The sequence below is a fragment of the Chamaea fasciata genome, unplaced genomic scaffold, assembly GCF_029207755.1.
Source record: "Chamaea fasciata isolate MVZ Bird 193981 ecotype frontalis unplaced genomic scaffold, bChaFas1.0.hap1 SCAF_22, whole genome shotgun sequence".
Taxonomy (NCBI): Eukaryota; Metazoa; Chordata; class Aves; order Passeriformes; family Sylviidae; genus Chamaea; species Chamaea fasciata.
This window is the reverse complement of record NW_027094107.1, coordinates 2,951,960-2,976,598: the sequence shown is the minus strand read 5'-3', so window position 1 is coordinate 2,976,598 and position 24,639 is coordinate 2,951,960. Positions and strand designations below refer to the sequence as shown.

At 51.7% G+C, this 24,639-nt stretch overlaps 1 protein-coding gene and 1 long non-coding RNA gene across 2 annotated transcripts; one reads left to right on the top strand and one right to left on the bottom strand.

Annotated features, from left to right (window-relative positions):
* On the top strand, window positions 1–9,470 carry LOC136300143 (uncharacterized). The gene is made up of 9 exons (XM_066202313.1): window positions 1–61; window positions 961–1,074; window positions 2,130–3,815; window positions 4,388–4,487; window positions 5,104–5,252; window positions 5,420–5,532; window positions 6,034–6,123; window positions 7,134–7,256; window positions 7,767–9,470. Exons 1-9 carry the CDS (start codon window positions 1–3, stop codon window positions 7,953–7,955), a joined length of 2,625 nt encoding a protein of 874 aa, XP_066058410.1. The 3' UTR covers window positions 7,956–9,470.
* Window positions 9,471–18,394: 8,924 nt separating this feature from the next.
* Window positions 18,395–19,563, bottom strand: LOC136300198 (uncharacterized). Its single transcript, XR_010723639.1, has 3 exons — window positions 19,514–19,563; window positions 19,278–19,372; window positions 18,395–18,692 (listed from the first exon to the last, which is right to left on the bottom strand). It is a non-coding gene; the product is annotated as an uncharacterized lncRNA (long non-coding RNA).
* Between the last annotated feature and the right edge of the window lie 5,076 nt (window positions 19,564–24,639).

Below are 24,639 nucleotides of genomic sequence, written 5' to 3'. Positions count from 1 at the left end.
ATGGGCGACAGCGGGGCTGAGTCACTGCATTCCTGCATCGGGCTCCTGGGCATTTCCGCAGGTAGGGACCGCTCCGGGCATCCTGGCACGGGACACGGCCTTGGGACCAGCTGTCCGGGACACCCCCCTTTTCCAAGGGGGCTAAAGAGTCTGTTTATCCGCAGGCTTCTCTGCCTGGGGAAAGCTTTTCGATCCAGAGGTCCCAGCGCCTGCTTCGGCGGCCAACAAAATATTTGTCTTGGCTTCCAAGGGCTGGCCTGAAATTTTGTACTCGTTCCACGTTGGGTGGGAAGCGGATCCAAACTTTTTCATAGTCACAGTAGTAAATCATCTCAGTTTGGATGCAGTTTCCTCCCCTTTCCTTTTCCAGCACTTCTCCTCGCAGCTCTGTTTTCTGTGTTCACTCCCTATCACTTGCTCCTTCTTTGTGTTCCATCTTCCTGGATTTTTTTCAGCTGGTTTTCCATCAGTACAAGGCTGGAGGGATCAGCTGCAGGGTGTGTGTGTATGTCTGTCTGCCTTTTGTATAACTGGAGTCGTGGATTTTTACCTTTATCTGGCAACTTTCAAACTCTTTCATACATTCCCAGAATGGTTTGGGGTGGAAGGGACCTTAGAGGGGATCCAGTTCCATCCGCTGCCGTGGGCAGGGACACCTTCCCCAGCTTGACCAAGCTGCTCCAAGCCCCATCCATCCTTACCTTGATTGGATGGGGCATCCACAACCTCTCTGGGCATCCTCAAATGATTAATTTCAAGTTATTTCAAGCCAGGCACCCAGAAAGAAGTGAGACTTTGGGCACAAACTGAGTCCCACTCCCCCAGCTCTTTAGGCTTTCCTATTTGCAGATCTCGCACTGTTATTTCTCCTCTATTCCCCACTCTGTCCGCCCTGATTCTCTCCTGGTTTTTGGGGCAGGTTTACAAGCTCTTTGTGCTTCCCCCCTCCGTGTCCCACAGGATCTCTCTTGCTGGCCGTGCATTTCTACAGCTCCCCGCGGGCCGCCCCGCTGATCCCCAGCACAGCTCTCGGAGTCCTGCTGCTCGTTTTGTCGGCTCTCCTGGCCTATGCAGGTAAGAGCTGGGGCTGGCCAGGCCCAAAGCCTCCCTCCCACGGCTTTGCACATCCAGGCCTGCTTTGCCAACAGGATACAAACCATGGCAGCCTCGCTGGACTCATCCCTTCTCCCAGAGGAGTGTGTTGTCCAGAGCAGCTGTGGCTGCCCCTGGGTCCCTGGAAATGTCCAAGGCCAGGCTGGATGAGGCTTGGAGCAGCCTGGGACAGTGGAAGGTGTCCCAAACCATTCCATGGCTCTGGGTCAGCACAGCAAATTTTTTTTTCGCTACAGGCAAGAAAATGAATCAATGTGGTTTTAACATTGATTTCTTGTCTTGCTTATAGAAGAAGAATTTGGGTATTTTAAACAAATCCTCTACCAGGATCTCAGGGTTTTAACACACTGAACACACCATTTCTCTCCCAGGCTTTCTGAGAGTGCTTTTAACATCCATGGATTGAAATGGGTAAATGCCAGGAAACTGCGCCTCTACTTATCTGAGTGAAAACAATCACTGCCTAGAAAAAAATGCCACACTTTCCAGAATGAATGTTGAATTATTTATTCTTTGTAATTCATAGCAATGATAATGTGAGATCACAGAATCATCAAATCACAGAATTGTTCAGGTTGGAAGACCTTAAAGATTGTCAAGTCCAACCACCCACCAGCACCGTCACCGTGGTCGCCACTAAGCCACGTCCTCAAGTGCCACATCTGTGTCTTTTGAACACTTCCAGGGATGGGGACCCCACCACTGCCCTGGACATCTGTGCCAGGGCTGGACAACTCTTTCCATGAGAAATTTTCCCTGATACTCAACCTAAACCTCCCCTGGAACAAACTGAGGCCATTTCGTCTCGTCCTTTTACTCCCTGGGAGAAGGGCCTGACCCTTCCCTACAACCTCCTTCCAGGTAGTTGTAGAGTGTGATAAGGTCCCCCTGAGCCGCCTTTTCTCCAGCACAAATCCGTCATCAGGCAGGAGCTATGCTGATCCTCGCTCTGTAGTGATCCTGCTTCCCACACCCTGCTGTCTGAAGTCACAGCCCTGTCTCCCTTTGTTCCGCAGGGATCCGGAGAAGCCTCAGGAACGCCTCCCTGCTGGTGTCCCTGTGCCTGACCCTGTCAGCCTTCTGGAGTGGTTATGGAGTGATCCTGGTCCTGGCAGGGCAGGGCATGCTGCCCGAGCCGGGGGATGCCCGCGATGCCCTGGTGCCAGGCCTGGCCACCTTCACCCTGGCCCTGCTCCTGGTGGCCCTGGTGGGTTTCCTCTGCAGAGAGCCCGTCCTGGCCCTGGTGGCAGCTGCTGTGTCCCTGGCCAGTGCCCATGAGGTGGCCCTGCACTACAGCTCCTCGCTCGGGCCCTCGGCCGTGGCCTGCAGCCACCTCGTTGTCTGCTTGGTCGGGGGATACTTTGCCCTGGGGAGGATCCTCTACTTCCTGACCAAGGGGAAAGTTGCCCTCCCTGGCACGGATCTCACCGAGAAAAAGGCCCAGGAGCAGGGCTGGGGCAGCGCTGGCAGCACCAACCCCTTTGCAGCCCCTGGGCTGCTCCTGAACATGCTGTCAGCCAGTGTCTTGGGCTGCAGGCTCCTGGGAGTCACCCACAGACTCTTCCTGGGCCACGTGCCCTGGCTGTGGGCAGCTGGCACCTACCAGATTGGCATCTGTGTGTTGTCCTACCGTGCAATGGACGTTCCCATGGCCACAGCCTTCGGCTTCACTTCCATCCTCAAATTCGCTGCAGGTTACAGCCTCCTGTACCCCACCTGGCAGCCAGAGGAGCCGTCTTTCCCAACCCCATTCCTGGTGGTTTTCTCCATTCTTTTTGCTGTCTTGGCTCTTTTCCTCTCCCTTCAGAGCCCCGTGGATGGCCTGTACTTGCTGGTTTTTGTCACCTACTGCATTGCCTTGGCTTGCAGTCCCCGGGGTTTTTTTGCAGGTGGCCCCCAAGGCGTGGCCGTGGCCATTTTTGTGGCCTCAGCCTTGGTGGCTGTGATTCACCTGTACAATGTGAGGGCCAGGGCTAAGATCCTGCCAGGGAAGGGTGCTGTGAAGGCCCTCCTTGCTCACAGCAGCCTCCTGAAGCTCCGGGAGGGCCCAGACCTTCACGCTCCCTACCTGGGCTATTCCAAGTATGCCGATGCAGAAGTCCTTGCCTATGCCTGCAGTGTCCTGGCTTCTTTTGCTCTAACAGCCACAGGAGACCCCCAGGCTCCCCTCGCCACCGTTGTCATCCCATGGGTGGTGGTAGCTGGTGGTATCCTGATGCTTCTTGGTGGCTCAGTGGCCTTTGCCCGGGGTAAAACCCTGGAGAGCAGTGCCTTCATCCTCTACTCTGTCATGTGGATCATCTGGGGCCTGACAAGGTTTGGTGGCCTCTACGGCACTGCCAGAAGCTTTCACACAGCCGTGGGCATCGTTGCCTTCATGCTTTTCAACACCTTCATTGTCTTCTGCTCGCTCTTCCTAAACATGGCCTGGTTCTTCTACTCCCTCACGTTCATGCTCATCGCTGTCAGCTTCCTGCTGGATGCCATCCATGCTCTGCCCGCTGGATACGACATCGCTGCCACCCTCATCTTTGGGCTGGTCAGCTTTTACTGCTTCCTGGCTGCCCTGTCCAGCAGCACCTTTGTGGGTTGCTGCTTTCCCATGGGGAGGCCCGTGGTGCAGCTCAGTGGTGTCGGGGCAGGAGCGACCAAGTGCCTTCACCTGCCTGCCAGGAAAGCTTCCTCAGTCAAGAGAATTGCAGGTAAGGGAAAAACAGAGGGCACAACACGGGGATGGAGGGGAAATTCTGCGAGGTTTTATAGCAGAACACTCTTAAAAGGACATTATCCCAATCAGAGTGGTTTGAGTGGGAAAGGACCTTAAAACACATTTTGTTCCGTGGGCAGGGACACCTTCTACTAGACTGGGTTGCTCCAAGCCCCATCCAGCCTGTGTGGCAGCCTGGATGATGTGGTGATGTTTGGGTAAAGTGGGCCAAGTTGCAGGAGTCACAGCTGAGTCGAGCAGCAAATTCCCTGCTGTGTCTCCTGCATCGTTTCCCTGTGTCATCATTTGGTCTGAGACCAGGAATCCTCCAGGCTGGGGCTACCGCCCCAAGCTTTGCACAGAGAAAGCAGAGCCAATGCTTTGGTCCTTGCTCTCTCCACTCCGGCCCAGAACCCCCCTAAATGCCAGATGTCCCCTTGGAGGAGTGCTGGGAAAACGCACTGCCAGAGCCGGGAAAAGGCTCACACGTTGTGTGACAGCTCTGCCACGGGAATTACACCCCTCACCTGTCACTCAGGGGCTCGTGCCCTGTTCCCATGCCAACAGATATCCTGAGGAACGGCGGCACCTGCGGCATCCCCACGGACACCGTGTATGTGCTGGTGGCCGCCTGCAGCCGGCCTGACGCCGTGGAGAAAGCTCACCGGTGAGTCCTGGCACCTGGGCTGGCCTCAGGAACTTTCTAGAACTCGCAGCTGCTACTGAGTGCTGGCGGCAGCACCGGGTGAGAGCAAGGCAGCTCAGCCTTGGTGGGGACAGCAGGGCGGGGAGAAGATCCAGGGCAGGAAAGGAGGGAGTTGAGCTGTAGTTGTGTTCTGAGGTACTGAGGGCTGATGGAGCCAGGTAACTTGGACTCCACAAGAAACCCAAACCAGTGGCAAAAGGGCCAGGGGGTTATTGTTCTGACTTGGAAGTACATGTTGTCACAACAAAACCCCTCTGGTGACAACAGACTCTTGCTGTAAGCTGGAGCCTCTCGTATCGGTGGGGTTTCCTCAGATCTTGGGCCTTTGGGACCTTTACCCGTCACTACAGAAGAAGTTAAAGCCTTGATTTGGAGTAGACATTCCCAACTGGGAATAGTCATTAATGTTGCCTCCTTACCAGTCAGTTGTTGAACAGTTCTACTTTTACTCCAGACTGGTGACCTCGGGCAGAGCCTGCACACCTTGTCTTAGCTCTAGACCTCTCCAACAGTTTCCTTTCCTTGAATTTAAATCCTTATCTTACTTCCAGCCTCACGTTTTCTTCCCTCTTTCCAGGTCCAAGCGCCAGGCTCAGGATCGCCCCATGTCCCTCTGGATTTCCAGCCTAAAGCAACTGGAACCTGCCAAGCATTTGTTCACTCCCCTCCTCTGGGACTTCATGGAGGCTGCCTGGCCATCTCCCATTAGCTTGGTCATTCCCAGAGGTGAGGAAATGCTGTTAGCTCCAAGCTCTCTGGAGAGCTTTGGGTTTGAAATTCCTAGAACTCTGAATCCCTGCAATACCACGTGTTCCACAGGGATATTCCTGTTACAATCACTGTGTTTGGACTGATGTAAATCTCAAAGTGCTGGGTGGCTCTGCTTGGTGCAGGTGAATGGGTGGATTTCCTGGGAATGAAGGACTCTGCTAAGTACGTTGGAACCCCTCAGAGTGTGGCCATCCGCATCCCTGACTGCTCTGTCACCACCCACCTCATCGACCTGGTGAGTCACAGCACCTGTGACAGACCCCTTCTTTGAGAAGGGCTGGGGTCTGCAGGCAGCTGGGAGGGGTTTATGGCAGCCAAGAGGGGAAAGGGAGCAACCACCAGGTCAGGAAATCAGGAGAATGCCCTTAGCAGACAGTTTCATTTCCAACATAGAACACTGTTGCAGGCATGGACCTCTCTGAGGCCAGAACAACTTCAGAAGGTGCAGAAAGTGGCCACAGGAACTGTGATACCCTGAGTGTTCTAGGTCTGGGCAAGTGCTGTTGCTGGAAAGCAAGATGTCTTTTCATGGCCATCATCACCCAACCCAAATTTGTCAGTGCTGGTAACTCAAACACAGTTTGGTGGGACTGTAGTTTCCTGCAAAAAAGGTGCCTCACCTGGCTGAGCCACACTGAGCTCTCTTCAGAGTCACAGATGCAGTTCCGAGCTCGAGTCACCTGTTTTATCCCAGAAGTCCTGCTCAGAGCTTTGACTCCCATTTTTCTGTCACCAGGTTGGCCCCATTGTGGTCACCTCAGCCAACCCAACGGGAGAGGCTGACACGACCCACCACAACCAGGTGTACGCCAAGCTGGGAGATAAGGTAACCAAGAGATGTGGGGATGGAAAAATGCAACCACTTTGCTTCCAGAAGGCAAATCAATAGATGGTACCAGGAATCTGGGAAAGCCTCTAATTTAAAAAATCTCATGGATACTCCTCATGCTGGTGTCCAAGAGAAAGAAGATTTTAAAACACGGATCTTGGTGTGAAACCAAAACTCTTCTGCTTTACAAGGTGTAGTTATGGCTTGGCAACGTCAGTGGGTTCATATTCTAACACAGGGTGATGGGAGCAATAAAAAAATTCCTTCCTGCTTACAAGAAATCAAATCCTGGTGCCTGAATGTGCCAGGGCTCCAGCTGGCATTGGCCTGTGGGAACTCGGGGATTCCCATCCAAGGCTGGGGCTGGTCTAAAACTGGTGCTGAGCTCCAAAATATTCCTGGCTTTTAGAGCCTTCATGGAAGTGCCATGGTCATGGCCTTTCATTGGTTTAGGTTGGAGATCAGGAAACGTTCTTCCCCCAGAGGGTGCTGGCACTGCCCAGGCTCCCCAGGAAATGGGCACAGCCCCGAGGCTGCCAGAGCTCCAGGAGCATTTGGAAGGGTGGAATTGTTGGGGTGTCCTGTGCAGGCCCAGGGGTTGGATTGATGGTGCCTGTGGATCCTTCCAACTCAGGATGATTCCATGAGTCTAAGATTTCACTGCTGAATTCTGAGGGTTTTACATTTTGTGTCATCATGGCAGCTTTAGACAAGAGGTGGTACAGATCTTCCACCTCTAACTCCTCAAGAATCAAAACTTCATACACATTTTCTTTATGGATGGGGCTTCTCCAGAGCTGCTGTAAACCTGCCTGTGCTGCTTACCTGCACCCCACAGAACTCTCCCTGTCCTTGCTTTGAGGTTCATTCACTCCAAATCTAGTGCTGGTGTCACTGCAGTGGGGCAGGAAGGAGCAGCATTGCCTTTGATGGCAATTATTTGCTGTTGAGAGGGGAAAGCTCTCCCTTTCCAAGGGGAATTTGGTGTGGAAATCTGCTGGTTTTAGGTGGATGCAGTTCTTTGTGGCGGGCCTTCTCCAGAGAACATTGCCTCCACCGTGGTGGACTGCACCAAGATCGACAGTGGGAACATCGGATTCTTCCGGGTCGGCATCATCCCCAAGTCTCAGGTGAAATTCAGCTGGATTTAATTTCTATTCCCTTTCCCCATTGAATGAGCTTCAACCTGAGGCTTCCTAATTCAGCAAGGAGACAAAGAAGTCTGTGATAGCATGAGGAGTTATCCCAGGCTGGTGGGAGGGACAAGAGCAGAGTTCCACACTTCTGTCCTGAGCCTGCTCCAGAGCCCCTCTGTGGAGCTGGGGAATGGGCAGGGTGGGGCAGATTCATTCATGGAAAGGGCTCTGAGATCCAAGGTCATGGACCTCTGTGGGGCAGGCTCTCCATGTGCACCAGTCCCAGAGACCTCTGAGCACAGAAATGGTTTGTGTCATCCCAAAACCGAGCCAGACACTTGAAAGAGGAGATCTTGTGGAAGGTATCCCTGCCAATGGGGGAATCTTTAAAGGTCACTTCCAACCTGTTGTTTTATGATTATTTGATTATTTCAACAGCTGGAGAACATATCAGTGCTCTGCCCTAATTCCTAACCTATTCCTAGCTGTGTTTACTCATTCCAGGTGCTGCAGATCCTGGAGCAGGTGCAGAGGAAACACCTGGTGGTCCCCACCAGTGGCACTTTCCCCACAAAAGGCTGGGAAGAGCTGCAGAGCCGTGGCCATGCTGTGCACAACGGGGTGGGCAGAGCTGCCTTGGTGGGGCCAGGCCCGGATCCCACCCCCAATTCTGAGCATCACACCCGCTTCTGACTCCCACAGCTCCGTGCTCACCGGGACGTCGTCTTCTGGAAAATGCCATTTCGGCCACATTGAGGAATGGGAGAGGCTTCCCAGCTGCAGGGGTGACTCATTCCTCTTCCTATGGACACTGCTCAAATATCCCAGTGTGGCGCTGCCTTGCAAACCACAAGCACCCAGCAGGAAAATTTTCCCTTGGGGGCACTGCCAGCTTTCCCTGGAGATCAGTCACCACCAAAGCAAGCTTTCCTTTGGTGGCAGGCTGGCCCCGGGGTTACAGAGCTTCATCCCTGTCACTGGGAGGGAATTCCTTGGATTTGGGGCATGGAGTGAGGTGAAGTGGTGCAGAATTACGTGGTGGGAGAGAAACACTGCATGAAACTTGAATCACAAAGAATCCTTTAGGTGGGAAAAGACCTTTCCAATCCTTGAGTCCAACTGTCCCCAGCACTGCCAAGGCCACCGCTGACCCTTGTCCCCAAGTGCCGCACCACGTGGGCAAGGAGGAGGGGAGATTTGTCCAGGTGCTTTGCTGGTGGATCCAAGGGTCTTGGCAAAGTCTGGGCTGGGAGCCGGGGTGTCTCCTGCTGTGTTCTCCCCAGGATGGAGGTCACCCATGTCTGACCCCACTGGGGAGGTCTTTCCTCTCTTGGGAGAACCCAACACTCCAAAGAAATGCCACGACCTGAGATGTCATTTCTGTATTTCACACTCAGTGTCAGGGTGGAATTCCCGTTTGGATGACTCCAATATTATGTCCTTAAAGGTGCTGGAGCTTTAGGGAAGACCCTCCCTTCCCATGTTAGGAATTTCAGGAGCACAATCTCCATGTGTTTGAGGATTCCAGGAGCTGGTCTCTTGCCTTACAACCCAACTCTTCCCATCTCATGGCACGTTTCCTCCACAGTGCAAATTCCAAAGGGTCAGAGGAAGGAATTCCAGCCACTCCAGGCAGTGGTTTGTCTTCTCCAGGGGCCCAACTGCTCTGCAAACTCCTGAAATACAGGGAAGGAGTCGGAGACGTGCTCACCCATGACCTTACTGGCATCACTGGGACATGGTGGGATGGCTCCTGGAATGTGGCAATGGGAAGACACGGACTTTTTAGGAAGGCCAGGCAGTGTGGAGTGCTGGCTGCTGACCAGGAGGAGTTGGGAAGGAGACTCAAACCTTCCTGAGGAGTTTTCCTTGGCAAACATTGCAGTTATGGCTTGTTCTGTCTCCAAAAACTGTTGATCTTATTCTTACCTGACTCAGGTGCAAGGTGCTGATCAAACTCCAGCTGAAACCAATCCATTGATGGTTGATTTCACCTGAAGCTGTGCTGGAATTTAAGGATAAAAGTGGTGCAGTCTGAGGAGTTCAACCTCGATGAACTCTGGCAAAATGGAGTTTCCTCAACTTGTCCTCACAGAGCTGGCTCTCTTCCTGCAGAGAAAATTCCAGACAATTCAGTGTGTTCAATAATTTTTCTGGTCTACTTCCTGTATCTCCTTGGAGTTTATTAAAACTGATTTTTAGAAAGCAATAAAGTATTTTCAATAAACAGATCTCACCCAGAGCTGTGCAGTTGTTACAAAACCTTGTGGGGAAATGGGTTTTGCATGTTGGGGTTCCTGGCCATGCAGGATCCAAGCAGGATCTCAGGAGGGAATCAAATTGTGACACTTGCAGGGTGGGGAAGAAGAGGGAGGGAGAAGATAATTCCTCACAGCAACTTCTGGTACCAGCTCAAAAATGCCAGGGCTGAATTTCACCCCTAAATTACTAAAACAAAACAAAAAAAAAACAACCAAAAAAACCCTCATAAACACCAAAATCTGAGAGAATATGGTAAGAAGTGGGAATTTGGAGAGTTGCTGAGACATCACAAAGCCTTTTGGTGAGGGAAAACTGCCCTGGCTAAAACATACCAGGGGTGCTACTGCCCTGTGCTACAAATAGTGATTTTTTGGTGTGGCACAAATTAAAAGTGATTCCAAAAAAAAAGTGTTTTCACTTGATGCTTCATCTGGATCCGTTTTTCCTCTTTGTCTCCGTATTTTTTGGTTTTTTTTTATTCACAGAAAATGTTGATCTCAGCCTCAGGACACTGGGGGAAGCATTTCTCCCTTTGCTGAAGTGAGACAAGGAGAGGTTTCATTTCAGACTTGATTTTACCCCACCCACAGCTCTCCCGTGTACCAGCAAATCGAAAAGGAACAGTTTAGGGAAAAGGACATTTAAATGGGATCTTTCACTTAAATAAAGGCAAAAAAAAAAAAAATTTCTACTATTTCCACAGTTTCCCAGCATTTAAGGAGATGCAAAACATTTTTGAAGAGAAGTGGAGAGAGGGAAAAAAGTTTCTGTTTTAAGTGGCAAATCCACAACACTTCAGTCAGAAAGGGCTGAGATAAACACTTGAATATTTGAATACATGTGCTGAAAAATCACGGATCAGATCAATTTTTGGCTATCAACAGGAGTATTTCCATCACTAAAACTGGAAGTTATCGTCAAAAGAGGTTTTCTAGGCCTCCTCAGGGGAGACCCTCACCGAGTCCCTCTGTCCTGCTCAAGGGGAAGGAACCGCTCCACTCCTGTGTTCTGGATGGGAGGGACAAAAGGGGGTGTGAGGTCCTCAGACCTCCACCACAGGGGGAGGAAAACCACAAGAGACTCCCCTGAAACCAATTTTGGTTGCATTGTCAATATCTCAGAGATCTTTAGGCCTGAAAGGTCACGCTGGGAGACAAAACAACCTCATGAATGGGGCTCTTTGTGAACCAGCCAACTCTCCAATCCCACTGGGGTTGGAAACAACCCGGGAAGAAGGGCTGTCCCACCTTCCTTCTGCCCTTTGTGGAGTCTAGACATCCGTGTCAATGGAAAAAAGACTTAAAAAGAATGTAAAAGAAGTGTATTTTCCAGTGGCAGGAAAAAGCCAGCTCACCCTTCGAGAATAGAGCGGTGCCATAGGGACAGGAACTGACTCAGTGCCATCGCCCAGGACGTGTCAGAGGAGTGGGCGCGCCTGGCTCGGGGTGGGCAGAGGGGAAGGGCGGCTTCCCAACCACGGCTGGGGCCAAACCAGCCCAGCAGAAACCTTGGGACATGGGCAGGAATGCCCCTTGGCCACTTCTAACCTACAGGAACACCAGGAGCTGGGAGCTCTGGGGCGTATGGGAACATGGGAACCAGTGATTTTGGAGATCTTCTCCAACCTTACAGATTCTATAGTTTAATGACTCTTGGGTTCTTTCTCCTGAAGAGTCAAAGTCCGCCCGTGGCTTGGGATGGGGTATGGGGTGGAGGAAAAGGCAGGAATAATGTTGAAGCCAAGTCCTGTGATCCTGGCAGCGTTGAGGGCACAGTTTCTTCAAACACGGCCCGCACTCACCTCATTGCGTTCTCCCTGCTGCTCCCCCCTATCTCAGCCTGGGATTATTCCTGCAAAATCACCAGACAATCAGCTCTATCAACAACAGAGAAACACCATCATTCAAAATCCTGGGCCAGGTTTTCAGCAGCTCCACAGAACAGATGGAATTTAATAGCTGAGAGGGGCTGAGTTGTGGTGCCCAGCTAAGGAACCTGGCCTGGAGCCATCCTGGAGTCTCCATATTCCTGCCAGAGGTAACCCTGGATTTAGAGATGGCTGGGTGACAGCAACTGGGCCCCAAACCAAAGCAGAAAATAACTGTTAAATCCCAGATTCCCAGACTGTTTGGGCTTGGAAAGGACCTCAAAACTCATCTCTTTCCACCCCCTGCCATGGACAGGGACTACCCCATCCAACCTGGCCTTGGGCAGTTTGTCCTTTGCTGCACATCTCTCTCATTGTGATTCTTGGTGCCCCTGGAGTTTCCCGCTGTGGAACAGCAGCAGAGAACTTATCTCCCTAGGGAAGAGATGGATTATATACAAGATCCTGGAGGAAAAAATCAGCTTTTTGGAAATCGAGTTTCTTGAGACTTTACAATAATTAACAGGTTTAATTAAATCCAGTTGTGACTCCATCGTGTTCTTCCTTTCTGCTTCCCCTCTGATTTGAAGATTTCCATCCCCTCTTTCTGCAGGGCACTGCCAGCTGGGGCCAAGGGAGGGAAGGGTCTGTAGGAGCTGCCTCCTTGGGCAGACACTGGTGGGTTTATGGGATCACTGGATTCCCCTGCTCCATTCCCATGGGTGCTGTCACCTCCCAGTGCCAGTGGATCCCAGGGGATAACAGAGCAGTGGGGCTGGATGGGGAGGTCTGCCCTGACCATCCAGTTCAGCAGCTCCAATAAATACCTTGAGGGAAAATCTCATACTAAAGGGTCAACATTGTCAGTTCTTGTGAGAACTCTTTGTTCCTTACTGGAAAATACACAGAGATCTCACTCATGTTATTATCCCATTCTGGATAGCAAAACCCAGGAATTTCAACAAATTCTTCTTTGTTGGCCACGTGATGGATGTCAGGGTTGGGACAGTTGTCCTGAGAGAGGTTCGTCTGTCCCAGCAGCTGTGGAACAGGGTCACTCAGGTCCCTCCAGGGCCCAGGCACCTCTGAGGAGCCTCATGTTCTCACATGCTGCTGCAGATGAAGATCCTTTGACCGTCTCTCTGCCTTGGCTCTGTGCAGTTCTCATGGTTAATCCCAAATTTAGAGACATAACTGGCACTCCTTGCTCACCCAGGTGTCCACCTCATCATGGGAGATTCTCCACATGAGCGCCTCCATTCTCACACCCCATTTCTCATGTGACCCACCCAGCAGGAAGTAACTTGGGCCTTTTGTGAGGTTCTTTTGTTTCATGAGGAGTTTCAGTAAATACCCAGCCCCAAATTCCTTCCCCAACACAGCAGCAGTTACTGGCAGTGCTACAACCCCTTCCTCCTTTGATCCCCCGCGTATCACTGCTGCTTTACACCACACAATCACTCTCTTATCTGCTGAACTTACGTGGATTCAGGCGATCATTCCCACTGCTGTGGGTTCCAGCATGATCCTGTGCACCCAGCGAAAACTTCCTAAAGGACCAGGATGTGCCCTGGTTTCCATCAGGAGTTCTTCAGGACCCGGAGGGTGTGTGGGTATCAGCAGCGCTGACCCTTCCCTGACCACGCTCAGCTTATCTCCTCAAAATTCCCAAAAGTCCCCAAACCACCTCTGGAATCTTGTGCCTGCAGCCTTTCCAAGGTCCCTGTTGTCCCACACTGGGTTATCAGATCCTACATGACCCAAGGCGTCCCACAGACCCCTCTCCCTCTCTTTTCCAACCCTACAATTGCTCCGGGTTGTTTTCCCTTGCGAAACAACTGAGTCCTAGTTGGAAGATCAGGATTCGCTTGTGGGAATTAGAAATGGCAAAAGAAGTGAGGAATAAGGAAGGGATAAGGAAGGAGCAGACATGGAAGCTCACTGCTGTTTTGGTAGTGAAGAAGAAACCAAGTCCCGATGGTTGGAGTGATGATCTTACCAACCCCAATGAGTCCATGATCCCATGACTGCTGGGACATGGGATGCAGGCTCCTTGGGCACAGGAGCAGCAGGGCTGGGCTTTCCACAGACATTAATGGTGACCCTGTTCTCCATCTCACCTCCAAGGTCTCACTCTCAGAGACATGAGATGTGAGTCAAGGGAAGGTGGAGGCCTTATCCAGGTCTCTTCATTGCTAAACCTTAATATGAAACAGCAGCTTTGGGGGGTCGTAACTGAGCAGCCTGGCCCAGCGGGGCTGTCCCTGCCCATGAGAATGGAATGATATGGAATGATTTAAGGTCCCTCCCAACCCAAACCAGTCTGGAGTTTTGGGATCACTGAAATGGGTTTTGCACAGCAGCGGGTGGATCCTTTGGGGTTGCCTTGTCTGGATACACTTTGCCCAGAACAATTTCTCCTGTCCGTTGAGGAAGTGAGTCCCACCAGGGAAGGGTAGGAGTTGGTTGTGTACGTCTTCACAGGTTTTTTCCTCCTACTCTGCACGAAACTACGTTTAAATTGATAAAATGCAAATTCATGGAGCTGTGAACCTAATTGCCACCAGGAAGACGAATTTTAGTGGCTCATAAAATTATCTGACAAATAGGATTTAATCAGCGAAAAAACCCCAAGAAGAAGGAAGGAGACAGTTATGGGCAGGGCGGAGCTGAAAACAGACCACAATGGCCTTCACGTGGGGCAGCTGCGGGAAGGGCGGCACCAGCTCCCGGCCTAGGAAGGACCCTCTTGTTTTCAGACCTAATCACGAGCTGGTAAAAGCTGCCATCAGAGAGTCCAGGAAAGAGGATGAGTTGGTTCTCTGTGCTGAGACAGAGATGGAAATCCAGTTCTCTGGGAAGCTGAGCTGACCAGTCCTGCTTTCCTGAGAAAGGAACCACCTCAGAGGCGTGGGAGCCCTGGTGGTGCCCAAATGTGCTGTCACCCCCCCCAGGCATTGGTCCCTTGGTCCCAGAACAGGCCTGGCCAGGGAGGGCTGGATGGTCACTCCTCAAGATTCCCTTCACAGTCTCCTGGAGCACAGATGGAACTTTCTGCACCACCACTGGCACTGGTGCAATTTAATTCCTTGACAATGTGAACACTCAGTTTTGTACCAGCACTTCCCACCAGTGTTTCTTTTAATAAAAGAATTAATAAGATAATGTTCTGTTACCTAAAGCCTCCTCTCCCATCCCTGCCTCTCCTTCCTTCTCCTTGAACACACAAGGGGTTTGGCTCCTCTCTGCCAAACCTGGTCCCCATCCCTGAAAATGATTTAATCGGAGCTCAGCTCACTTTGGAACAAACACCAAGGTGAGAAGGGGGGGGGGGGGGGGTGTGGAAATTAATAAAACCATCCACAGGAGAGATTTAGGGACAAATATGACAAGGTTTGCATCCTTTACCCCTAACTCCGGTTGACATTGCTGTTTCCATTGGGAAATGAGCCTTCCCCATTGGGAATGAGCCTTCTCCAGTGTGCAGCAGAATGGAAAACACAACAAGAGGCGTTAAGAGTTAGCAATAGCTCTGATGAAAGGCCCCTGTGTTTGGAGAGCCTGACTAAAGGAATTGAAGGCTCCTGTTGTTGACCTAAGGGAGGCGTGTTTGTTTCCCTGTAAACTTGCAGAAACACCTGCAGAGGCTGTGGGGACCTGGGGAATTTACTTTGGAAGAATTGTGGCAGTGTGACAATGGGGACCTTGCTCCGGGTCCCGACTCTCTTGTGCTGGGTTTATGTGTCAGAGTCCCAGCACGGTGCTGCTCACTCCTGTCAGGGATGGGGTCTAAGCCATTTTCCAGCCTAGTTTGTCCTGGGAACTGCTCACAGCCCAGTAACGAATCCCATCATCTCTCCAGCTAAAATGGCAGAAGCAACAGCATAATCAGAGAACCCCAAAATTATCTGGGTTGAAAGGGGACTTAAAGATCATCGCCTGCCATGGGCAGTGACACCTTCCACTATCCCATGTTGCTCCAAGCCCCGTCCAACCTGGCCTGGGACGCTTCCAGAGATGGAGCATCTCCAGTATATCCCTATGATGAAAAAGCCTCTCTGTTCAAATGCTGTGAATTACATTTCACAATGACATCAATTCTTTGCTGTTTATCTGAGATTTCTCACGGCCTCTCAACCAGCAAATCTTTGCTCCTCAACCTCCAGTGATGTTGGTCAGAAATTCCCAGTTCTGTGTGCAAGGCACAAATAACCTGGTCCAGTGGAAGGTGTCCCATGGCAGGGACTGGAATTAGTGTGATCTTTAAGGTCACTCCTGACCCAAACCATTCTAGGGTTCTCTGATTTCCCCAAAAATGTTTTTTAAAATGAAACACTCCCCTTTCTTTAGCAGCAACACTGAAAAATCAAATTTATTTCCTTCTTTGCAGGGAAGAGATGTGAGAGCTTGTTCCTGGCACAAACAACGATTGTGCCGTTTATTGTGTTAATTAAAAATCCCTTGTTTCTCTTTTTAATCACCTGATGGTGGAAAACAGGTCCAGAGCAAACACCTCTGACCCGTAATTACTCCTAAGTCACCAGAACACTTATGAGACGAGTGCCAAAGTGAGCAGCCCAGGCTATGGTGACTGTTTGGGGTTTTTTTTCCCCCTAAGACAATTTTTTTGTTTCCTTATTCAATAAATCATAAAAGCTCAATTAAAATTTTACACCCCTGGCTCTCAGCTGCCCGTTAAGTACAGACCGTTTGTTGATTTCATTGTGCTCTTCTGGGAAGGGACTCTTTGTGTAAATTGTACAAGGAAACACTAATCCTGGTTCTCCCTGGAATGAAGCCATGAACTCCTGTAATTTTCTCATCTTGCCCCACTTATAACATAAATTCTGGATTTTTTTGTAGCTCTGGTTGGAACCTGTTTCTGTTTTCACCCCTGATTTCTGATCACAGTGCATCCAGTGCTTTCCTCAAGGGCTGACACATCCCAGGCTCCTTTTACCTGCTGCAGAGCTCCAGAGGCACCTTTTCCATCCTTGCCTGGATTTACCAAATCCTGGCTCTTGGGTGTGAACAGTGAAGGGGCAGTTGGGGAACTCCACATCCGTCCCTGGAGCTGACACCTCCCATGGCACCAGCATGGAGATGGTCGAACACAGTCCCAGGTCACAAGTCAAGGAGGGACCTTGTCCTTTTCTATTTTCTTGGGGTTTTTTCTGCTGTTCCAGCAGTTTATAGCCAATGTTAACAAACCTCTCTTGCTCAGGAAGTTCAAGTGATTTTTCAAGCGTTAAGGTATTTATACATGAGAGGAGTCCCGTGTTGTGGGACTTCACCACATGCCTTCAAGTTAAGCCTCTGCTGGGTGGTGATGAACCTCAGCTGGCACTCACATCTGTTTATTGAACAAGTGTTTATCACACGACCATGGAATGGTTTGGCTTGGAAGGGACCTGGAAGCTCATCCCATTCCAAGGCAGGGACACCTTCCTCCAGCCCAGGTTGTTTAGCTGTCCTAAGGCATGTCCAGGGAGGAGAGCCTGACTAAGTTCCTCTTCCAGATGCTGGCATGGGCTGGGAAACCACAGGAGGCTGGGAATGCCCAGCTGTGCCTGAGTGGGTTTGCAGGGTCAGGAGGCTGCGGGGTGAAGGGGAGCCTGTGCTCTATCCCAGGAACGCTGCCAAGGATCTCTGACTGGGAGTTTGGGGAGCTGCTTGAATGAAACAACATCTGTGACCTGGAGAAAGAGTAAAAGCTGCTATTTATGGTGACTTCTGAGTGCAAACGGAGTGGCAGCACCAGCTGGACAACAACGGCAGCGCCAAAGCAAGCGGAGCACACTCCGGGCTGGAGTTGGTGTTGACATGTCAGCAACGAGGCGTGGGAGGAATCCTGCCCCAGAGCTCCCAGATTTTCCTGCCCAGCTCCCACAGCAGTGGGAGGAATCCTGCCCCAGGGTTCTCAGATTTTCCTGCTGGGCTCCCAAATTTTCCTGCCCAGCTCCCACAGCAATGGGAGGAATCCAGACCCAGGGCTCCCAGATTTTCCTGCCCAGCATGGTGAGCAGGTGGGATGTGGCCTGAGGGAGAATTCCATGAGCAAGATGCTCCAAAACAATGATAAGAAGGAAGAGAAGGGAAGGGTCTTGTCCCCTGGGTGGTGGGAGGTGGGACTGTGGCTGTGCCAGGGGAAAAACCTCTCTGCCCAGAGCAGGAGGGAGGAGAGGAAACAACGGTAGGGAACTGGCAGAGATCTCCCACTTGGACACTGCCTCCAGGACGGGAAAAACATTACAGAAAAGCTCCAATCTGTCACGCACCTCGCAGTGTTTTGAAGCCTTCGGGCCTAACTCATTGTTTCCTTTGTTGAGGTTTGTCTTTAGTGAGCGGACTCCCTCGTCCCTGGCTCCCCCTGGGGCTTGTTTGCTTTGAGGGGGAGGGAGGTTCTGTTCTCTGCTCTCGGCAGAAACTTCTGCCCCTCCACAGCACCTAACACGGGTTCTGGGGTGGGGACAGTCCTGGGGACTTGTGTGGGGACAGCTCTGGGGCAGCAGCACTCAGCCCAGGGGAAAGGTGTTGGAATGAGACCATCCTGAAGATCCTTTCTAACCCAAGCCACCCCGTGACTCTGAACCTTCGGCAGCCCCCAGCTTGGTCATGGATGTTGGTGGCTGTTCCTTTGCATTTTCAAGGAGCTGAATGCTCCAGGATGAGCTGGGAAGACGGCAGGGAAAGAGTGGGGTGAGTTACTTGCTGAAAACCCTCTGTCGGAATTACGGCTCCCTGTATTTATTCCTTCCTCAGGTGTTCGGTCATGGAGCTTTGCCATTTTGGGAGGATGAAGAGGTTGGTGGAGATCAAACGAAACTCAAAGCCTTTTGCTTATGTTCCAAAATGAGGATTTATTTAGTGGGCTTTGGAATTTTAAAATACACAGATCTGAGTGTTGTGGAGGGGGATGCACAGTCCAGTGCACCTCAGAAACACAGGAGCTCTGGGAACTCCTGCAGTAAAGCATCAGCTCCTGGGCAGCTCTCCTGGAGATTCCAGGCACTTACTGGGGATAAACAACAAACCACTGCAGAAAGGTCCCGGAGAGGCCCCAGGTGGGGAAGTGCTGCTGTTCCCAAGGAGGTAAGAGCTGGGTCAGAGACGGAATGGCTCTCCCAAGGCCATGTGCTCCAGCAAAACATGGGACACGTTGTGTTTTTAGGGAGAGCAGACTTTGTTCCTTTGCTCGGGGAAGGTTCCTTCACTTCAGACCACTCTGCTCTTCACCCTTTCAAAGATCTGCATCACTTTTCCTGCTGGGATGCAGCCTTCCCGCACGATGGTGATGCCACCTTCCCAGAGAGTGAAGGAACAAGTCAGGACAATTCCCAAAGGGGCACAAAGAGGAATATGATGGAACATCTTGCACCACTCAAAATAAAGTTGTGTGGAAGGACCAGAAACTGGTCAGAAAGTGAAACCACCAACGAACACTGACCTCACACTTTGTTCAAGGGTTTGCTTTTCCACTAATGAAACCCTCCCAAATGTCAGCCCAGAGCCACCCAGGACACCTCAGTCAGTGCTGCTGCATCACTGTGGGCAAGCTCTTGTACCACCCTGGTTGTGGTGTGCCCAGGCAGCACCCACCCTCCTCCCAGCAGCACCCACCCTCCCACTCAGAGTATTTTCACCCTGACAAGGCAGATTTTCCTTGCACAACTGTGTTTGTCCTCCTGCCTTTTTCCCTGTCAACACGGAGGTCCTATGAGGACATCTTTTGTTTGCTTCTCTTCATCAACATGTTTGCAAATGTCCAGGCACTCAAGAGCTGTTACTCTTGGAAAACCCTGTGCTGCCAGACTGATACTGGGAAAGGCATGGAAACCTCCCAGGAAAACTCAATTGCTGACACAAAGGGAGGTGGTCATACTCACTTTCATCAATCTTTGTGCAGTTGACCACAGTGGATGCCACCACCTCGTCAGACTCTCCATCACAGAGAACACCCTCCAGCTTATGGCCAAGGCGCCTGTGGGGGACAAAACAGCAACAAACCCTTCACAGACCTTGCTGTGACCACGTGCTGAGGCTCCCCTCGGTGCAGGACATCAAGCCAAGGTCTGCCACCACTTGAGCAGGTGGGTGGCACTGCCAGTGCCCAGGTACTCACGAGATGACCATGTCGTGGTGGGTGCTGTCCACCTCCCCGCTGGGGTTGGCCGAGGTGATGGCCAGGGGTCCGGTCATGTTGATGAGGTGCACCAGGACTGTCAGGTCAGGGACTCGGATCATGATGCTGTCCTGGGTTCCCACCCTGCTGTACCCTGCTCCAACCCCTGGAAGGACAGGCAGAGGATGTTGGCAGAGGCACAGCTGGCACAGCCCCTGTCATGGCACCATCTCCTGCTTCCTTTGGAAGGGACCCTGCTCCCCGCACCCAGCTGAAAGTGTCTTTGTGGATGTCCATTCCTGAGCAGAAATCTGTGAGAGCACAGGTACAGTTTGGGGTCCAGCTGGGTAAAAAGGAAATGATTCACAACTGGAGACATCACAGCTATTTCCACGGTCACAGGATCTCCCTATATCCGAAAATCTGACTTCCTGTGACCACTGTCCACCCTCCCATCCTCCACCACCTTCCTCTGCCTGCTAAACGTGGGTAACCCAGAACCACAGACTCATCCGGGTTGGAAAAGACCTTTGAGATCATTGAGCCCATTGTGGCCCAACACCACCTTGTCACCCAGATCATGACACCAAGTGTCACATCCACACTTTCCCTGGACACCTCCAGGGGTGGGGACTCCAACACCTCCCTGGGCAGCCCATTCCAATGCCCAATCACTCTTTCTGTGATGAACTTTTTCCTAATGTCCAACCTAAACCTCCCCTGGTGCAGATTAAGGCTGTCCTCTCCTCCTGTCCCTGTTCCCTGGGAGCAGAGCCTGACTCCCCCGGCTGTCCCCTCCTGGCAGGGACTTGTGCAGAGCCACCAGGTCCCCCCTGAGCCTCCTTTTCTCCAGGCTCAGCCCCGCCAGCTCTCTCAGCTGCTTCTCACAGGACTTGTGTTCCAGCTTCTCCAGTTCCCTCATTCTGTGCTATTTCCATGGATTCCCAGGAGCCAGGGTTGAGGTGAATCATCCCAGTGCTCACAGTGTGTCCACGGGGTGGGAAGGCAGAGGCGATGAGCAGGGATGACCATCGGAACCCTCTCATCTCCTGGATGCTCCACCCTGGTTTGCTCATTCCCAGTGAACAGTGGGGGTCTTGGGAGAGGGGACCCTCCCAGGCTGAGGAGCCTCCCTTGCTTCTGGTCAAAGAACTCATTCTGCTGCCTCCTGCTCTTGATGAGTCATTCCAGCTGATTAACACACTCTGCTAAACATCCACCGCAGCATCTGGGAGCTCCAGGGGGCGTTTCTTGGGAGAAAGTGACCAGAACCTCTCCCCATCACCTCCCAAAGGGTGTTGAGATTGCAGACCTGCCATGCTGGAAACATGAAAGGGGGACAGAAGGGTTGTGCTGCTCATCTCACCCAGCTTCTTCAGCCACTCTCCCTTCTGGATAATGCAGCCGATGCCCCCGGGATAAACGTTTTCCATGAATTCCCAGAGCAGGGGGCTGATGGGTGGAGCAGCGGCTCGCAACTGCTCCAGGTTGGAAATAAAGATGCAGATGGGCTTCTCTTGGGGCCTGTCCTGAAAAAACAAGGGGAAAACAGATGAAGAGGTAAGGTTTGCCTGGAGAAGCTGAAAGCCTGCTGGGATCCTGGCCTGTGTGTTTCCCAGGGAACAGGAGCTTCAGGCAAGGAAGGTGCTGTGTCTGCACAAACGCTAAGCTGTGATGGATGCCCCAGCTCAGATCTGCACGTGCAAATTAAAATGGAGACAGAGCAGCAGCCTGCCCTTGGGAACTTCTGGGATGCATCCAGTTCCCCTTCTTTAAGCACACCAGTCACAGGGACAATGATGCTCTACTGAGTATCAGCATTTTTGGAATCTTACACACCAGGGGCCTGATTTTTTCCAGACTTCTGCTGGTGCAAACCGAGGTCAAACACACCAATTTGTGATGGGGGTAAGGGATGGAGAGCTCAACCCCCTGCAAACGAACATCTCCATTATCACCTCTCCAGCACTCTGGAAGAAGCTTGGTGAAATCAGTTTGGTGTAAAACCGGCAGTGGAGACGGAGGGGAAATAAAACAAGCTCACAAAGTGGTGTCATTTCAGTCCCCAACTGACATCAGCTCCAGTGGGGTCAAATGACTCAGGAACTGGGCATGTATTTACATTCTGTTTGTATTCTCTCATCGGCAGGGAAGGTCAGCACTGGCACCAGGGCTGCACAGAAGAGACGGCCTTTGTGCCGCTGCCCGCGCTCAGCGCCAGCTGAGATCGTCTGTTATGGTTATTTCTCCAGGCTAGCCAGGAAATTGCCTCATGGACAACAGACAGGGCCAGGCTGCAAAAGCTGGATTGAAGGTGCAAACTCTGGGGCTGGTTCCAGCACTGTATGGCTCCAAAAGTCTGGGGGAATGTAGCCCTGGGATTCTGATTCAGCACTTCATGAGGCACAGAGGACAAACACAGGTTTGGACTCGCTGGTGAGTGGCTGTTCCTGTTTGGGGTTGTGCTTTGTCCATCCCCAGGGATGTCGCTGCCTAATTCCCAGTGCTCCAGCCTGGAGCAGAGGGGCTGTACCCTGGCTTGCTCAGAAAATGGTCCCTGATGTTCTGGTGTGGCTGCTCATGAACTCTGCCCATGGTCACCTCCTGTGTCTTGGGACAACCTGAAACCAGGGGCTTCCCTTTCTGCTTGTGCACAAACTCACGGGCAGGACACAGAGCCAGGTAAGCAGAGACATCCCTGAGTTCCCACCTTGATCCTGTAGACCTTCTCAATGGCTTCAGGGTGTTTGCAGGAGGCTGCCAGGGCGTACACAGTGTCTGTGGGGACCCCACACACGGCCCCCGTGTTCAGCAGCTCCGCGATGGTCCGCAGGCCACTCGTCAGGTGAGACTTGGGGCAGACACAGGGCTGGGGATCCTCCCTGTCCTTCTTGGAGCTCTGGACCTGCCAGGAATCAGGAGGCAAAGAATACACAAACATATGGAACACAGAGCAGGATTCCATCCACCCTAATGCCGGGATCCACCGGGCCGTCGTGTGGTCCAAGGGCAGAGGCAGCACCTCTAGGGATGCTTCTCCCACGGCAGGGGAGGTGAATTCCAGTTATTAAAGGCAAAGAGAGCAGCTCAGAGTGGACATTTCAACTGCCAGTGCCTAAAATTAGAGGAGATGAATCCCACCCAGCACAGCTTCCTGGAGAAATGGCTGCTCTCCAAAGTGACCTAAAGAAACACTTTGGGAATCCAAAATCCAGATGAGGATGGAATTTCAAGTGCATTCCCATGAAACATTGATTTAATGGAAATGTTTCTCTGCAGCAGGGAACAGAGCTGTCAGATCCATCACCCTGGATAAGGGAAATTGCCCTGGTCAGACACACCAGATGGCAGAAGGAGTTTGAAGTTAAGAAAAGATGGGGAGTTCTTGCTGTCCAGTCTGGAAAACTTTTCAACTCCCTACTCCCAAGGTTATGGCTTTAAAACTCCAGCCTATGAGGAATTCTTAGATGGGGGTTGGCTGATTCTCCAGGACCACAGAGACAGGCATTCTGGGGCAAGATAGGAGTCTTGTGAATATCCCTGCCCTTTCTCCAATGTTATTCCTAATGGAAGAGAGCTCATTCCCAGCTCCCTACAAAAGTGCTGTGCCCAGGACTTTGAACGGCACTAAAGGACTCAGCCGAAGGAAAATTCCACGGGAATCTACACTGAAGGCCCCAGAATACCCCCTCTGAGCAAGGAAGCTGCACCACCTTGCCAAGCATCTCTTACTGTGAGCAGAGGAGGTCCCACCATCAGCAGGTCCTTCCCGAACTCGCAGTTGGTGAGCGAGGCCATGGCTCCGTAGAAGCAGATGATGCTGAGGATGCTCAACACCACAACTGGAAAAAACCCCAGAGTCAGAGGCAGGAAGGGTGGCTGAATCCCCATCGCTGGAGGGGTTTAATAGGGTAGATGTGGCACTTGGGGACAGGGTTTGGCAGTGCTGGGGGAATGGTTGGACTCAGTCCCTTGGATTTCATGGTGCTGTGATTCTACTGTGGTGACAGAGTCCTGGTGGGAAAGCTCCCACTAATCTCCTAGCTACAGCACTCCATGGAATTAAAACTTAAATTGTCACTTGTAGCAAAGCCAAAGCCACAGCAGAACTGCAGCCATTGACAGTGGTGGCACATTCAGCTCATCCCATACCTCAGGGAACATCCACTGGGAAGTGGAGCTGGACAGAACCTCTAGAGGTGCTCTGATCCAGCAGTATCAGGTTTATTTGGAAGCTCAAGGCCCTGGGGGTGATAGGAGGAAACATTTCCTTCTCCCGTCCTGCTTGCACACACTCCAGATTTCCAGGGAAAGAGGAACACTCTGCTTGATTTTCCCGGACTGAGCTTTCCACACTGCTCCTCAACCCAGGACCCACTCCCTGCCCTCTGTGGGTGAAGGTTTAATGTCCAGGTTCCCCTAAAACTCACTTTCAAATGGCAAAGGGAGGCTCTCCAGGGTAAAGAGCAGAAAACAAATGGTCAAGAGCTCCATGGCAAGGGTCAGGCAGAACAGCACCACGTTAAAAGAGGAAGCTGTGGAAAGAAACACAAACAAGAGGACCCACATCAAGCACGGCCCATAAAATGTCCATGAACCAGCAGAAGAGTTCCTAAATCAACTGAGGCTTGTTTGATTAAACCGAGCAGCCCAGCTCTGATTTCCCTGTCCCTGGAGGAACAAAGAAGCACAGCCAGGGGCTGTCCAGCCCTCAGGTTCTATGGACACGCTGCCAAACCCTTGATCTGCCAGGACACTGTGCTCACATGGAAAACACTTCTAGGGCAGCCAAGCAGGTTCTGATTGACACCAGCTGGGCTGGAGTGTGCCTGTGGATCGGTGCCAGTGGCCCAGTGCGCCGAACACTTTCACCTGATTTGATCCTTTTATTTTCTTTGAAATGTTCTTCCATTCCCTCGGGGCTCTTTCTTCTAAGCCCAGCTCAGCTTCTGTTACTGGCTGTGGGCAAAACATCTCCGTTCTTGCTTAATCAGAGTGACAGGGAGAGCTGAGCTCCCTCACCGGTGCATCTCCACCAGGAGGATTCATGGTCTGACCCCAGACGCCCCTCAATAAACATCCCACGTGGTTCTGAGACTTACCCAAAATGATTAAAAAAGCATTGA

Coding starts and splice junctions, on each gene's coding strand:
- LOC136300143 (XM_066202313.1), top strand. CDS start 1: ATGGGCGACAGCGGGGCTGAGTCACTGCATTCCTGCATCGGGCTCCTG. Junction 4,488..5,103: donor GCCGTGGAGAAAGCTCACCG/GTGAGTCCTGGC, acceptor CCCTCTTTCCAG/GTCCAAGCGCCAGGCTCAGG. Junction 6,124..7,133: donor ACGCCAAGCTGGGAGATAAG/GTAACCAAGAGA, acceptor TGCTGGTTTTAG/GTGGATGCAGTTCTTTGTGG.